Raw genomic sequence first — 18,006 nt, forward strand, 5'->3', positions numbered from 1 at the left:
GGGTGCTTTAATTGAATTCTCTAACTTTTTACTATCCCATTTCTTCCTTTTTACTGGCGCTGATATGACCTTAATGTGTTGCAAGCGCCGTAAAACCCTCAAAAACAAATAAACACACAAACAGTCCCTACCAGCAGCGCTTTTACTCATTGAGTCATAGAGCTTTTACTCACCGAGTCCCTACCACCAGTGCAATTACTCACCGAGTCCCTTCCACCAGCGCTTTTACTCACTGAGTCATAGAGCTTTTACTCACCGAGTCCCTACCACCAGTGCTATAACTCACGAAGTCCCTACCACCAGCGCTTTTACTCACTGACACTGTCCCTACCACCAGTGCTATTACCGAGTTATAGAGCTTTTACTCACTGAGTCCCTACCACCAGTGCTTTTACTCTTCGAGTCCCTACCACCAGTGCTATTACCGAGTCATAGAGCTTTTACTCACTGAGTCCCTACCACCAGCGCTTCTACTCACTGAGTCATAGAGCTTTTACTCACTGAGTCCCTACGACCAGCGCTTTTACTCACTGAGCCCCTACCACCAGCGCTTTTACTCACCGAGTCCCTACCACCAGCGCTATTACTCAGCGAGTCATAGAGCTTTTACTCATCGAGTCCCAACGACCAGCGCTTTTACTCACTGAGTCCCTACGACCAGCGCTATTACTCACTGAGTCCCTACCACCAGGGCTTTTACTCGTTGAATCCCTATCACCAGCACTTTTACTCGCCGAGTTCCTACGACATGGCTATTACTGAGTCCCTAACACCAGCGCTAATACTATTAGCCACCAAATCCCTACCACCAGGGGGGACAATATAAGCTCAGATTAGACCCCAAAAATTCTTACAGTGATGCAGAAAAAAACAACGAACAGATCTCTTTCAAATTTACACAAAATGTTTCTTACAACAAGATGGATAGGTTTAGCAATAGTCTTGAAAATAAATTTTTCAGAATTTTTTTTTCGATTTCTTAGTGAAAATTTGGTGTGACATGACAGGAAAAAAAATTGATTTAAAAATTCATAAAACTGCTAAATTTTTGTTTAGCCCAAAACCCAACCATCATGATGCAAAACACATCATAAGAAAAATTCTGACCAAATTTGAAGACAATCTGATGGGAAACAATCCAGATGTGAATGTTAGAAAATCAGAGAATGACGCACAATGAAATTTTGAGAAAATGAAAAATTTGTCTTTAATTTGATAATAAAGCTAATTATGCAGACAAAGGCCAACATTCATCAAGTATAACCAATATGGAACAAGAAAACAGTAATATTTTATAAATTGATCAAATTCTGAAAAAAATTATAAACGATTCGCTAACCCATACCTCTAAGAAAAAAAATTGCGAAATAATTTAATATCTGCTGTTATTCACCAAAAAATTACTTTAGTGGTCAAATATGCTTTATAGTTCTAAAATTCTTTAATTATATCTCATGAACTAATAATGTAATGTATAATTTGATGCTAAACACCAAAAATAACAATTAAAAAAAAAACTTTTTTAAGGGGCAACATAAGCTAAAATTAGACGTAAAACCCTAAAATTTCTAACATAGATGCACCAAAAACTAGCATAAAAATTTCTTTCAAATTTAAACACAATGTTTCTTTCATAAATAGCTATATCATGAAAACTCTTGGAATAATTTTTTTAGAATTTTTATTTGATTTCAACTGAAAATTTAGCGCGGAACAAATGAATTTTAAAATTTATAAAATTGCTAAATTTTAATTTACCCCCAAACACTTACATCATGATGTTTTTTTTTGTTTGTTTGTTGCTTTAGGTCTCTTCCAACACAATTGAGGTTATATGAGAGACCGCTGAAACAAAAAAACAAGCAATCTAACAAAAATAGTACAAATGTCAATCAAAATCATAACCTAAAGATATCATAAGCTAAATTATAAATAACCAAGAACAAACAGGCAGAGGATTTACAGGAAAAAAATATCCCCTGTCAAAAATACAATCACAAACCAAAGAAGCAGGATAGGCTAGTAAAGAGAAGAAGAAACGACATCACTATCGGATCGTACACCCATGCGAACATCATAGGTATATGATTCAAGGGTGATGCTCCCATCCAACCACCCGCACATCATGATGTAAAACACATCATAGAAAAGATTCTGAATAAATTTGAAGATAATTTAAAGGAAAATGATTGAGGTAGGATTGCTAGAAAATCAGACAAATGCCATAAAACAGACATTTGAGAAAGCGCAAGCTTTTTCTATAATTTGACATAAAGTTAAAAGGCTGATTTTGCAGACAACTAAAAGAAATGATCCATCAAACTTTCAAAATATGACCGTAATAGGACAAGAAAACGAAAATTTTGTAGATTGATCTAAGTCTAAAAAAAATTATAATCAGTTCACTAACCCATACCCCTTAGATAAAAAAAAAATGCTGTAAAATTGATTTTTTTTACGCCCAGAGATAAAATAATTTTGTGGTCAAATATGATGTCATACCTTATGAATTCATCATTATAATCACAAAACCTAATTATTTACTGTATACAATAGGTTATACAGATGATTTCTAGATATATTAAATGATTTTTCAAAATATGATATGGCACGCTATCCTCATTTTTCATTTTTTTATTCTACTTGAGAGACAAGTCGTATAAAATTAGATATCTAGTCAAGTTGAACTGCAAAATCAATTCTATTTTAGACAATAAAACTTTAAATAGTGCACTAATTCTGAATAAAAAGCAATTTGCTTTCCCAAACCCTTGAAAATCTTACAGAAAAAGTCAACACTACTTGTTTGCCACCACTTTTTTTGTAGTTCCACAAAGAGGGTTGATCCTGCTCTGGATGGAAAAATTGAAATAAAAAAGAGACACATTTCATTAGCAATTTTTGGAAATGGCATTATTGTCATAAAATGCATTTGTCAAAGACATAGCAATTTTTAAAAAATGATCATTATTCACACCAACACACTTGAAATTTCATTGGTTTTACATCCCTAGAACAAAACTCTTGGCAACAAACTATAGTCTGTCGTTAAGTTAATACATTCAGTAGTAATTCAATTCAAATGATGCTTTGCCATTTTCATTTAGAAAAATGAGCATTTATTTTATTGATCACCAATAAAAAATGTAAAGGCGCTATGGAGATTTGAAAACATTACTAACCATTGTCAAAAAGTGCATGCAGACACTCTGGTCTGCTGGCCCAGATGATGGTTTGCTGATTGATGAGTTTTGCCACAGGCAAAGGTTTGCCACAGGTTTGCCTCAACACACCTTGCCAGAATAGCCCTTGAGCCAGCATCTTTATGGATTGTCAGGACACCAGTAACGCCAACAGTGTTCTTTCATGTTAGCTGTCGATGAAAACAAAAAATTAAATTAAATTCACTACAGCGAAATAGGCACATACATGCCAATGCTAAAGTTTATAACAGCAACACTTCGCATGTTGAACGGGACATACCGTCTGTTAGGCGATATTACAATTTCTTCGGACAGAGACAACGCAGTTAACGGCCAAGTACACATTTTACAACTGAGTCCGGTGAGAGAAAGTGAGCAAAGTGCCTTTTCCAAGAGTTCAACTATGCGCCGAGCGAGGCTCGAGCCCAGGACCTTCCGGTCCAAAAGCGAGTGTCATACCACTACGACATAGCCGTACGTAATTTTTTAAAATATAATAAAAATAATCACACTAATATAATTATCTCACATTGTCATCATCATAGGCATTTCAAAACTACTAATAATACTACCACTACAGATATCTTATCATTATAAAATATTACTCTCTCTCTCCTCTCTCTCTCCTCTCTCTCTCTCTCTCTCTCTCTCTCTCTCTCTCTCTCTCTCTCTCTCTCTCTCCATGAACATAACATACAAAACCCAATTTTCCGATATAAAAAAACAGCCCCCCCCCCCCCCCCCCCCCCCCCAAAAAAAAAAAAACAGTTTTGAAAAAGTATGGACGATGTGTCGGCCATAATAAAGATAATAACAATAACTGAATGAAAAGTATTTTTTTAAAGGACCCTGAGCCTGGAATGTCGTGAGTACTCGAAACCTCTTGATCGTGATAAAATTAGCAACCTTTTGACTGGGGATCAGGGCCTTCTAAAAATATCTAGTATCTTTTGGTCGCCTCGCTGGGGATCGAACATTGAAACACCTGGTTTTAATCGCCTGACATGGAAGGATGATTTAAATTATTTGGGGGGGGGGGGGAATTAGTATTTTAATTTTTTTAAAGCCCTGTTATTGTTATTTTTCACAAAATAAAGTAATAAAGTTAAGTAATTCGCGGTAGCGACAAATGTGTCGTCAGCTGATGCACAATCAACAAACACACAACCCCAAAGCATGTTTAGTTATAAAAATAAGAAATGAATTAAAATGTGCATTTCGTATGCTTACCTTGTAAACTGAGTATTCTGTGACTTGAAAAGAGTGAAGAATTACCAAAGTCCGTCAAAATCAACTTGTAATAATAGTTATAATGTGATTGTGATGAGATGAAGTGGTCACTTTTTGACTTCCATTCCAGATAATTCATTGTATATTGCAGTTCTATCCGTATAAAATGTCATATTTTTAGTAATTACGCAAATTCTATTTTTAGTAAGAGTACAAATAAGCTCTGGCGTTATTTGCAGTGGTAGTACAAATAAGCGTAGCCTTATAAAAAAAATTGAGTCTAATTGCGACTAAAATAGAATTTGCAATTAATTGCTGTCAAGTGTAAAATTTTCGGCAGCGAAAAACTGCAGGGACAAAATGTCGATGGAAAATAAGTATAAAATGAATGAGTCTTACCAATTTATCGCATGGGTGATTTTCATGGTTGTGATTAGCCCCTGTAACCCTCAGAAGCCAGTATTAATTTCAGAGTCCTGCATGGGAAGAAAAACTTTTTATTACAAAATAATAAAATTATCCACAACATAGTATGATAAAATATTAATAGCGTTGTCACTTGCATACCTCAATTGTGAAGGATTTCAACATGCAGATTATAGAGCAATTGAAAATAAATCTTAATAAGACATTCAATAATAATACTAATCCAGCGCAATCAGATTTTTTGAACAAATCAAGTCTTTCACTTTTTAAAACTGTTCTGGTAATAGTTGAACTATTGTCTTGCTGTATTACATCGTGCAGCCCGCCCACTGAAGACTGTAAATGAGCTGCAGATAGGCACACATTGCCTCTTCCTCTGGATGTTTTAAAATTCAGAATCAGTTTGATTGCTTTATTAAAATTGTCTTGGCAATCAAGATAGAAAAGCTGATGGTGATAATTTACTTCCGAGTTATGCTGAAATATTATAACCTTGTGCATATAATATTTTCATTTTTTTTTAAATATGTAAAAGTAAAAAAACACCTCCTGCCCCCGTCCAAAAACAACCTCCTACCTCTGGTTAGGGCGAACTCCTTTGCTTGAAGTCAATTGCTTTTTGCCCTGCTTGCATTCATAGACACAAAAGTCATAAATTAGCCAACTTTCCTCAGGGTGATATGATGGAAGCTGAAAAACACGGAATAATATAAAAGATCATAACATAAACACCTAAATATTAAGTTAAAAATTGCAATATTTTCTCCAACTGAGACAAAGGTGTTACAGTTCAGTACGTTAGAAGAATAAGAAAGTAAGTCGAGAGTTTTCTCGAAGAACTTAAATTTGTGACGTGGTACTCAAATCAGGGACTAGGTCAAAAGCTGAATGGCACAAATGGAAAGCCAAAGGCATGTTGTTTTCAATATTTAAAGTCAATAAAAATTCAAATTCTGTGCATTCTAATATTAGGCAAACAACTACAGACCACACTAAATTGAATTGTATTAAGTAAAAGGATCTTGTCACATTCAATCAAGCTGTCATTTGAGAAAAATTACTTCATTATAAATTGAAGTTCAGATCGCATGTTTGAAGCCGTATTAGGAAAATTCATGTATCTGTGTATAAGCCAAGTTTCATCAAAATCACAGTGGCAACGAGTGTCTAATATTTGCCACCAGATACACTCGTAAAATTTGAGTGTAGGCCTATTTAGCAAAATCATATATTAGGAATGGTTTATACTACATCATAAAGTAGCGCATGCCCGTCATCATCCTGCATCTTTTTTATATATATAAATATTAAAAAAAGAATTGAGCTTTCATAAGCCGCAATATCCACCAAACATGCTCAAAGCACTTTACAAAGGATCCATGACTAGCAGCAACACGTAACAAGTAGAACGTTAGGCGATGTTTTTCTTCTGACAGACAACGCTCTTAGCGGATAAGAAATCATACACATGAGTACAGTGAGAGAATGTGAGTCCTTGATGAGGCTCGACCCCAGGACCTTCCAATCCGGAAGTGAGTGCCACACAGCCGCATATATCTTGGCTGTTCTTGAGAATTTGCCAAACACCTACAAACTAATTAGTAAAAAGAGGGGAGATGGGCAGAAATAGACAGACAGATACACACTCAGAGAGAGAGAGAGAATAATATCAGTTGCCTGTGGTGTCAGTCCGTTTAGGAGTGAGGTGGCGGAAGAAGTAGTCTAGCATTAGTACTTGGGTAGTAGTAGTAAGTAGTAAATAGGGGAGGTCTTCTGCACGTTCCTTGAGCTAAGGAAAGTATTCCTTCAACTAACCTTAAAATAAAAAATAAAACATTGTACATTTCCAACACTTGGACCTGCACTATGACCTATAACTAAAACTAACAGACAAAAAAAAAAACCCGCTAAGACTCCTCTCCAGTACCTTTCAATATTTCAAATTGAATTATAATGGCTGCGGAAAACTAAAACAATGGTCATATAAGGAAATTTACAAATCAATCAAGTTGTTCTACAGGTTTTAAAATGAAAATATGAAGTAACAAGATATCACTCTAATATAGTGACACCTAACTAACACTAGACATCACACCAGCAGCAATGCTGAGCGGAGTAATTTTACTTTTGGGCCATTCCATGGTAACTGATGGGACATTCAGAGCATATTTTCAATGAAATAAGATACCACAGAACTAAGGGAAACAGATTTATTCACACTTTTATTGCTTAAATGTATTGAATGGCAATGAAAGATTGTAACAAAAGTGGTAAATAAAAAAAAAATTAATTATGGCTCATTTTATGATCTCTTAACCCTTCGGTAACTGATGGGACAGAAAAAATACCACCATTTTTATACGTATATTACAACTTAAAAATTCTCTGAAACTAATTTACTCCAATTGTTGTTTTTGCTTTGTATGTATTTTAAAATAGTGTCTTAACATACAGTACAAGAATAAGAAGTATGAAGCAGCAACTTTTACGTTTATAGCCGATAATAAGTGACACTTTGAGTAACTGATGGGACACTATGTTGGTAACTGATGGGACACGAAAGTGACCAAGATAGAAATAAAAATAAATCACAATCTTATTTTCAAGCAAAGAATGTTTGTACTCTCAAGCCTCATTAAACAAATTAAAAAGATCATTTCAGGCCAATTAACAGCATAATTGGTTTGTAAATTTAATGCCTTATAGCAAAAATAAAGTGAACAAAGATATCCATCTGGCGACGCAAAGTAGTAGTAAACTTGTGGGAAACTAAAATGAAATTTAAGTGTCCACTAACAATCCAAGTAACACCATGATCAATTCAGTTGATTATTAAAAGTAAAAGAAAAATGATAATAATCATCTTCTACAAATTAAACTTGACATTGCAACAGGTGGGAAAACAATTGTTACTATTAAATTTAAAATCAAAAGACGTACTGACTACACTGGCACTTGTTTCATTCATTCAGTGTCATGTTCTGTGACTGACTAGATTATCATGAGCTTTGCCCATTTGTAAATGAATTATTTAATAATATTAAAAAGGATACGTAATTAAATGATGAAAACTGACGGCTTAGAAAATTTGAAAGATAGTGCTTTTTAACACCCATGAAACCAGAACAAGAAAATAAAATTCATCCACTGAATAAAACAATTCTTTGTCACATGATGACAACTTTCAACAGAACAGCTAAATAAAAAAAAGGGAATCAGATTTATAAATCTTTTCGGGAAGCAAAGGCTGCACTGATGGTGTTGAGGTCTGGAATTGTAAATTGCAAGCAGCCTTCTAAGTTCACAGGTCCATAGAAAATCGCTTGTCTGTGGACTGCATCTGTATCATCTCTTTCAGGCCATGAAAAGTAGCTGATGCCACCAACCGTTGTTTTGTGCAGGAACTTCATGTTCCAAATGTCTGGCTTGTTGGAATTTAAAACTCTTCCTATGTAGAATCTGTCGACATAGTCAACAGCATAGTACTGTTCAGCACTGATGATAACATCAGAAGTTGTGTGGTTGCACAGTGTTCCCTGAGAGGAAGATGGGTCTGCAGTTGGGGTACTTAGAGTGGTTGACTTAGCAGATGTTGGTCTGAATATTTGAAATGATTTTTGATCAACGCAGAGATTGGTAAACGGACTGATGGATGCAGCAGAGATTGTTGTTTTTGATGTTGGTTTGAAGAAGTGGAAAGATCTTGTTTCCGGTATAGTTTTGGGCTGGTTGAACCGCCAAAATGTCTCGAGTTCCGTTTGCGTTTCGGCAACCTGATTCTTTGATACGTATATCACATTGATATTGGTACAAGTCGTCTTTGCCTCGTCCGCAAACTGCTCTGCTGAGTTGATTACTGCTGTTCCTCTTAATATCCGTCTCCATACGGCTCGCTTCACAGTGCCCCCAATCCCATCGATTGGTCCTTTCCCGTGGGATGTTGCAAAAAAGCTCCAGTCCATGGTTTTCAATTTTGGGTGCAGCATAGTCGGTTGTGTCATTAATGACAAATTCGCACAATTTTTAAATTGACCACCACATCCATCTGAAAAGACATGTAATTCTTCAACAGTTCTTCCAGCATTTTCCAGTTCTTTCAAGATAATTCTGTTATATGTGGCCACTGCAAACTTGTCATGCTCCAAACAATCACTTACTAGGGCAAATGAAGCATAGTCCTGCTTGCTAAAGTAAACGATAGCAGTGAAGATAGTGACGCCTGCTGAATTCCAGTGAGCAGTCATTATTTCATTTTGTTGTTTCAATGAAAAATTTTCTGCGAAGTCTTCTTGTAGAATAGCAGTGGTCGTTGAAGTCAAGCAGTTCTTTAAAGTTTTCATTTGATGAAGTTGGCACTTTGCTAGAAAGCTATGTATGCGCATTGTCTGTAGCTGTCTACGAAGCTCTTGTTCGAGGTCATCCAAAGCCATCTCAATCAGTTCTTTCTTCGAGTTTTTTCCCCACTGGTAGAATGCAAAATTTGGATGTGTTAGCGGAAACAAGAGCATGATTTTTTCTCTGATGATAGCAGTCACATCATGGCACTTGTCACACGTTCCTAGTGAACAGGAAGTTGTTGGGTCCTGGCAAAGAGAGGAACTTATCAGTTCTTCAGGTTTTGGAACTTCATTGTTGTAGCTTCTCAATCCGTTTAGAAGTAGCTCAAGATTCTCATGATATATACAGCAGCATACATGGTGGTCTTTCTCGGTTATAGTTACGACATGTTGTGGTCTCAATTGTGCAAATTTACTTTTACCCACTTTGATGTCTGGTCTTTCCTTTTTGAACTGCTGGAACGCTTCCATAATGTTCATAAGCATAACACGTTTCTGGATCTGCTGTTTATTTCCTTCACTATCTTTAACTGTAACAAAATCCTTTTTGCCTGGACTTTGGCGGGAAATTTCATCATTTTCATAAAAGCTCGTGATCATCTTTGTTAAGTTCTCAGACTCAAACAAGTTTCTCCTGGATGTTTTTGATTTCTCCACAAGAATACCATGTTGTACTGCCAATTTTTTTAATACTGCAATTTTACGCCTAGGACTTTGAGGTAGAGAATTCACTACTTTTCTTATAGCTTTTCCCTCTGACTGGACACTAGAAAAAAGAGGATTGTGCTTAGGGGAAACACTAGAAACTTTGGCTTTTCTTCGTGCCTCTCTCTTTCTACGCGTGTTACTGAGTCTCTCTGCTTTGCGCTTCTCCTCACTCATGCTTGCCCGATATTTCTTCGCTTGCTCTTTATTTTTCTCCTTCACTTCTTTTTTCTTCTCTTCCCCCATTCTTTCTCTGTACTCTCTCATTTTTGTGCGGGGTGACTTTGGAGGCATTTTGTCTTTGATACAGATCTGGGCAAGAGATAAAGATAGAAAAAAATGTCAGAATAAGCTTCAACAGGATGATAGGAACTTTCTCAGCACCTCCCCACAAAAGTCTTTCTCAGACACCTCCCCACAAAAGTCATTTCTCTCTCCTTGGGATTTTAATTGAGTTAAATTCATTTTGAGTCTTCAAAATCATTACACAAGGATTGAACAAAGCTATTATGCAATTCAAACATTAATATTTAAAGTCTATGTAAAAAAAAAAGTAATGCTTTACTCCTCTCTGAGCCAGTAACTGATGGGACAGAAGACTGACACAGCTCTGTCCCATCAGTTACTGTCCGTCAGTTACCATTGTAACGCGAAAAAATGATAAATATGGAAATTAACTTTATGGTCATTCTAACATGCCCTATGCATTGACAGAAAATCTAAAGGCTCAAGCCATTTAAAAAAAAATTATGGCAGCTAAGAAAACTTTATGTCCTAAATGGTAACTGATGGGACACGAAAATTGAGTCCTCATGAGTGACGATTTCTAGTGTAATATGACAATTTTAAAATATTAAACAATAGTTTCAAGTAGTAAAACATGTTTTTAAATATAAGAAACAAATTCAAGTACCTGTGATGCCAAACGGTGCAGTATTGGGCTTCAGAAGATTACCACTTTTAGCAAATATCTGGCTTGTAAACATGTGCTGTTTTTCAAGATGGCCGCCGAGTCACATGACCAAAAAGGGAGGTTACTTTTATAACAAAAATAAAGTTTAATTAGTCCTCTAAAGTTTACACCAACTTTTATTTGAGTTATACCCCTTTGAAAAATTAGTTCCCAGGTAACATTTTACATGGAATGGCCCTCTTTTCACTAGCAACCAAGTTGCCACATTGGATTTTCTTTCTTTACTTTTTTTTTTAGTGTTCTGCTAATGTGCAATCTACATTTAAAATAAAAAGTGGCATCTTTCATTTCTTCTAATTCTTAACAGACACGATTATGTCCACTTCACATCTCAACAACAGGGACAATTTTTTTCACTTCTTGAGGCAGTTTTTTCTTACTTCTTTTAAATTTCATTTTTTTAAAGCTTCTTTATTGATTTGATTATAAGTTCTATTGTTCTTCTTTTATTATAATTTCATTGTCAATATCATTTTCATCCGTCATCAGCATACTTTTACAGTACTTTTACCATGTTATTCTTACGCTCTTACAGTTACAGTACAGCAGAGCGATACCTAACACAGACCTTTAAAGTGCTACTAAATTTGAAAAATTAAAATAAAACGTTTGACAAAAGATCCACAGTTCAAAAGCTAAAACAATTATAAAGTGAAACTACCTCGAGGCTCGAGGAACATCGGGGGTAAGGTCTCCCGCCCATACTGGGCACTGGGGGACTGGAAGTCTAGAGAGCTGCGCCGGTGGAACCCGTAATTTAGTTTCTTAAACGGTTCCGATCATTCAGGAGAGGAGTAGTACCTATCTAGTTGTAGTTATTAGTAGAAGAAGAAGAAGAAGAAGGAGCATGTTCAGGTTCAAGTTCAACCCTCTTCTTTAACTTCTTAGTAGGCACTTGCAAGAATTTTTCAAAATAGTGGCTATGGGTATTAATTTAGCGTAGAAAAATAAAGGGGAGTGAAACATTAACTAGAGTGAAAAATTATCGCTCTGTCTCAACTGGTTAAAAAGTTATGACCGTTTATGTGGTGGAAAATCTCTAATTAATAGGAAAAAATGTGACAAAAGCACAGCATCCCAATGGATAATCACGTATAATTCAGAAACAGCTTCAGATACAACTTTCAAATTTTTACATGTGGTAAATCAACATCTCTGTAATACATTGCAAACAGAAAATGAATTATTTTGAGAAAGAAAAGTATAGTTTAGAGCTGAGACAGCTGAAATCAAGGAAAAATTAGGCAGTTTAGTGAGCAGCAGCAGTGGCAGTCAAATTTTGACCCAACTCGCCCATAGGAAAGTTGTGACTGGAAATTGCCGTTCGCGTTTTAGGGGGTTCAATTAAAGATGCATAACTTCGTTATAAAGAGGAATATCGCAGATATTTTGGTATCATTATTTTCGTCTTTCAATTTCCTTTTAAATGGTGCCAATTAAGGAAAAATCCCATTAATATTTCCAGAAGTTATATGAAGTTAAAATTTGGCAATTTTCAAATGCATTTATTTTTTTATTTACCGCGTGTGTTTTTAAAATTTAAACGCTTGTTTTTAGAATAACATCTAAACTTTATTCATGCCAAATTTCAGGGCTCTATATCGATGCGCAGACACCTTTTAACTCTGCGCCGAAATGCCTTGTTTACATTATCTTCTCATCATGGCTGCCGGGCGATATCGATATCCATATCGATATTTTAAATTTAGTTATGTATTATGTTAAATTTAGTCCATAATATTTTCAGTACTATTATTTCCTATGTTTTTATTTTGAATACATACTTTCCAACTTTATTTATAGGCATTTTAAAGTTTTTGTTTTAAAAGTTTGTATATTTCTTCTCTTTGTGAAATTCGATATTAATAATATCGATATTTTAAAAATACCAATTGCTTTAATTTAATTTTATTTTACTCTGCCATCAAGTCATCAAGTTTCTTTCCCATATGTTTAGATATGTTTATCATGTGTATCCATATTTTAAAGGCCTTAGCCTTAATAATTATTATGGTAAGAAGTTCTGTCAGTTTTGACACCCCCATACATTGAGAGAGAAGGGGGGGAGGGGGATAAAATTATATTAATTGTCAGTTCAAATGATGTAATAGCAATAAACCCAAAGTGGTTCAGCAGAATTTTTTAAAGTATTAAAAGCCAGAACTTTCCTTCTAATTATAATAGGGAATCTGTTTCAATTTATTTGAACTTTTTCAATCTACCATTTTATTTGATTTATATGCAATTAAATTGCCATAGATACACAACATGTTTATATCTTTTCATTTAAATACTCTCAAACCCTTTTTTATTCTCTAAAAGGGTAATTATTTGCAATTGTTTCAGTGAGATATTGGGGATAAATCCAAAAGTGATAGAGCAAATTCTTTCTTACGTCTAGCCGAGTTTTTGATTATGTAACATTTGCGTCATATTATGTAATAATGTGTTAATTTGAAATGTTTATCTTCCTCTTTATTAATGTAAATGCATTGTCCTCGATAAGACGAACATTTTGGTATACAATATATGATAAGAACTCCATATTGACTGTTTTAACCATTTTTTATTAACATCACGCGTTTTCGGTCACAAGTTTGCAATGGTAATTTTGGGGTAAAAATCGGTCTGAAATTTCAGACTTTGAACTGCCGTAACTACATTTCTAATCAAGATAGAAACAAAATTCAAACTGTTTTGTAATCTGTGTTGCCAGCTCTTTCATATGACATTGGTTTCAAGTGTGTGAGGTACATTTAGAATTTCTATTAAACTCCCTAGAAAAATAAATCACGACATGCAAATGAATGGCCGATTGGAATTTTGGAAAAGTCAATAATAAAATATTTATTCACATGAAGATAGACCAAATACACCACTGAATCGGCGTCATTTAGTTGTTTACTTTGAACTTTTCAAAATGAAAATAGACGTCATGCAAGCAAAGATATGAACTGACAAATGTTTGAGGTGGTGTACTCTTCTTAGTTGATAGAGTTAGAGTTAGAGTGAGAATGACGAGAAATGAGTTGCCACTTAATTAAGGAAAAAAATTGTCGTATCTAGTTTACTTACCTTCTTTGTTGACTTTTTAATAAAAAGTACATTATTCTCATTTTCGAATGTTTTCAAATTGGAGAAAAGATGAGAATGTCTCGTTTACCGAGAGGGCCATTTTTTTTTTGCTTCACACTTCTCAAAGACAGACCGCGAAAAGTGGAGGCTGGGGTCGGCTGGTCCTTGAAAGCTCACAAATGCAACTTAAAACGCATAAGAGTGCTGGGAGTAGCTACAAATAGGTAAAGGAGCGGTGGTTTGCAACTTTAAACACATAAGAGTTCTGGGAGTACAAATAGTGAAAAGCGGTAGTTTTCGCTATTTGTAGTGGTAGTACAAATAACCACTTCGATTTGTTTTATGTAACGGGAAGAATGAGGCGTGATTTGAGTGTTTTTTGTGATGTGTTTGTTATGGATGCAACATACAAAGTAAATCGATATTTGTATCCACTTGTGAATGTTATGTGCATAGATAATGAGGGTCATGGTTATTCCAGGGTGGCCAACTTTTCAGAAACTGAATTAGAGAAAATTTTTGGTTACCGCACAATAATGTTAAGAGCAGGGTGGCCAACTTTTCAGAAACTGAATTATGGAAAATTTTTGGTTACCACACAATAATGTTAAGAGTGAAGTAATACACAGCCTAATACTAATTTAATACTTTACAAAGAATGAAAATGAAAACAGACATTAAGTTGAAATCAGAGCAATGCTGTGTCAAGATTACAGAGGAGCAAGAAGACAAGATTTGTTTGTGTGTCTTTATATGTTACGGAATAGGTACATTTTCGTTGTCAAAACTTTCATTTTTATTTTGACATTTTCTTGATCTTTTAAAATAAAATTATAAATTAATTTAAACAACAGACTTGTTTAATAATTTAAAGATATACTTTTGTGGGGACCTTTTGTAAAATCATTAGTCCGATTGTAGTTGTAAATTTCTTTATATTCTAATGTCGTAAAATCAGTGACACCACTGAATTCCTACCAGCGCTTTTACTCACTGAGTCCCTACCACCATCGCTTTTACTGGGTTCCTACCACCAGCGCTATTACTCACCGAGTCCTTACCACCAGCGCTTTTACTCACTGAGTCATAGAGGTTTTACTCACCGAGTCCCTACCACCAGCGCTTTTACTCTTCGAGTCCCTACCACCAGTGCTATTACCGTCATAGAGCTTTTACTCACTGAGTCCCTACCACCAGCGCTTCTACTCACTGAGTCATAGACCTTTTACTCACTGACACTGAGTCCCTACCACCAGTGCTTTTACTCTTCGAGTCCCTACCACCAGTGCTATTACCGTCATAGAGCTTTTACTCACTGAGTCCCTACCACCAGCGCTTCTACTCACTGAGTCATAGACCTTTTACTCACTGACACTGAGTCCCTACCACCAGTGCTATTACCGAGTTATAGAGCTTTTACTCACTGAGTCCCTACCACCAGTGCTTCTACTCACGAGTCCCTACCACCAGCGCTATTACTCACCGAGTCCCTACCACCAGCGCTTTTACTGAGTCCCTACCACCAGCGCTTTTACTCACCGAGTCCCTACCAACAGCGCTTTTATTCTTCGAGACCCTACCACCAGTGCTATTACCGTCATAGAGCTTTTACTCACTGAGTCCCTACCACCAGCGCTTCTACTCACTGAGTCATAGACCTTTTACTCACTGACACTGAGTCCCTACCAACAGTGCTATTACTATTACTGAGTTATAGAGCTTTTACTCACTGAGTCCCTACCACCAGTGCTTTTACTCACTGAGTCATAGACCTTTTACTCACTGACACTGAGTCCCTACCACCAGTGCTATTACCGAGTTATAGAGCTTTTACTCACTGAGTCCCTACCACCAGTGCTTTTACTCACTGAGTCATAGACCTTTTACTCACTGACACTGAGTCCCTACCACCAGTTCTATTACCGAGTTATAGAGCTTTTACTCATTGAGTCCCTACCACCAATGCTTTTACTCACTGAGTCATAGACCTTTTACTCACCGAGTCCCTACCACCAGTGCTATTACTCACCGAGTCATAGAACTTTTACTCACTGAGTCCCTACCACCAGCGCTTCTACTCACTGAGTCATAAACCTTTTACTCACTGACACCGAGTCCCTACCACCAGTGCTATTACTCACTGAGTCATAGAACTTTTACTCACTGAGTCCCTACCACCAGCGCTTCTACTCACTGAGTCATAAACCTTTTACTCACTGACACCGAGTCCCTACCACCAGTGCTATTACTCACTGAGTCATAGAACTTTTACTCACTGAGTCCCTACCACCAGCGCTTCTACTCACTGAGTCATAAACCTTTTACTCACTGACACTGAGTCCCTACCAACAGTGCTATTACTATTACCGAGTTATAGAGCTTTTACTCACTGAGTCCCTACCACCAATGCTTTTACTCACTGAGTCATAGACCTTTTACTCACTGACACTGAGTCCCTACCACCAGTGCTATTACCGAGTTATAGAGCTTTTACTCACTGAGTCCCTACCACCAGTGCTTTTACTCACTGAGTCATAGACCTTTTACTCACTGACACTGAGTCCCTACCACCAGTGCTATTACCGAGTTATAGAGCTTTTACTCACTGAGTCCCTACCACCAGTGCTTCTACTCACGAGTCCCTACCACCAGCGCTATTACTCACCGAGTCCCTACCACCAGCGCTTTTGCTCACCGAGTCCCTACCACCAGCACTTTTATTCACCGAGTCCCTACCACCAGCACTATCACTGAGTCATAGAGCTTCTACTCACTGAGTCCCTACCACCAGTGCTATTACTCACTGAGTCATAGAACTTTTACTCACTGAGTCCCTACCACCAGCGCTTCTACTCACTGAGTCATAAACCTTTTACTCACTGACACCGAGTCCCTACCACCAGTGCTATTACTCACTGAGTCATAGAACTTTTACTCACTGAGTCCCTACCACCAGCGCTTCTACTCACTGAGTCATAAACCTTTTACTCACTGACACTGAGTCCCTACCAACAGTGCTATTACTATTACCGAGTTATAGAGCTTTTACTCACTGAGTCCCTACCACCAATGCTTTTACTCACTGAGTCATAGACCTTTTACTCACTGACACTGAGTCCCTACCACCAGTGCTATTACCGAGTTATAGAGCTTTTACTCACTGAGTCCCTACCACCAGTGCTTTTACTCACTGAGTCATAGACCTTTTACTCACTGACACTGAGTCCCTACCACCAGTGCTATTACCGAGTTATAGAGCTTTTACTCACTGAGTCCCTACCACCAGTGCTTCTACTCACGAGTCCCTACCACCAGCGCTATTACTCACCGAGTCCCTACCACCAGCGCTTTTGCTCACCGAGTCCCTACCACCAGCACTTTTATTCACCGAGTCCCTACCACCAGCACTATCACTGAGTCATAGAGCTTCTACTCACTGAGTCCCTACCACCAGTGCTATTACTCACTGAGTCCCTACCACCAGTGCTATTACTCACTGAGTCCCTACCACCAGTGCTTCTACTCACGAGTCCCTACCACCAGCGCTTTTACTCACTGAGTCCCTACCACCAGTGCTTCTACTCACGAGTCCCTACCACCAGCGCTATTACTCACCGAGTCCCTACCACCAGCGCTTTTATTCACCGAGTCCCTACCACCAGCGCTATCACTGAGTCATAGAGCTTCTACTCACCGAGTCCCTACCACCAGCACTTTTATTCACCGAGTCCCTACCACCAGCGCTATCACTGAGTCATAGAGCTTCTACTCACCGAGTCCCTACAACCAGCGTTTTTACTCACTGAGTCATTGAGCTTTTACTCACCGAGTCCCTACCACCAGTGCTATTACTCACTGAGTCCCTACCACCAGCGCTATCACTGAGTCATAGAGCTTCTACTCACCGAGTCCCTACCACCAGCGCTATCACTGAGTCATAGAGCTTCTACTCACCGAGTCCCTACCACCAGCGTTTTTACTCACTGAGTCATAGAGCTTTTACTCACCGAGTCCCTACCACCAGCGCTATTACTCACTGAGTCCCTACCACCAGCGC

General features: G+C 37.2%; 1 protein-coding gene across 6 annotated transcripts; it reads right to left on the reverse strand.

The window, feature by feature from the left end:
• Nucleotides 1–1,177: 1,177 nt before the first annotated feature.
• On the reverse strand, nt 1,178–13,943 carry LOC144959975 (uncharacterized). 6 transcript variants are annotated; one of them, XM_078892856.1, is made up of 5 exons: nt 10,815–13,943; nt 5,437–10,213; nt 4,434–4,909; nt 3,183–3,373; nt 1,178–2,852 (listed from the first exon to the last, which is right to left on the reverse strand). In XM_078892856.1, exon 2 carries the CDS (start codon nt 10,193–10,195, stop codon nt 8,081–8,083), a length of 2,115 nt encoding a protein of 704 aa, XP_078748982.1. In that variant the 5' UTR covers nt 10,196–10,213; nt 10,815–13,943; the 3' UTR covers nt 1,178–2,852; nt 3,183–3,373; nt 4,434–4,909; nt 5,437–8,080. The 6 variants fall into 6 exon arrangements, with proteins under 6 accessions (XP_078748982.1, XP_078748987.1, XP_078748986.1 ...); XM_078892861.1 differs by lacking the exon at nt 10,815–13,943 and having other exon boundaries at nt 1,178–1,845; nt 2,785–2,847; nt 5,437–10,639; XM_078892860.1 differs by lacking the exon at nt 10,815–13,943 and having other exon boundaries at nt 1,178–1,845; nt 2,785–2,852; nt 5,437–10,639.
• Nucleotides 13,944–18,006: the final 4,063 nt, after the last annotated feature.

Source organism: Berghia stephanieae, chromosome 14, assembly GCF_034508935.2.
Source record: "Berghia stephanieae isolate SIO BIC M18660-M18661 chromosome 14, UCSD_Bste_1.3, whole genome shotgun sequence".
Lineage (NCBI taxonomy): Eukaryota > Metazoa > Mollusca > Gastropoda > Nudibranchia > Aeolidiidae > Berghia > Berghia stephanieae.

Coding starts and splice junctions, on each gene's coding strand:
- LOC144959975 (XM_078892856.1), bottom strand. CDS start 10,195: ATGCCTCCAAAGTCACCCCGCACAAAAATGAGAGAGTACAGAGAAAGA.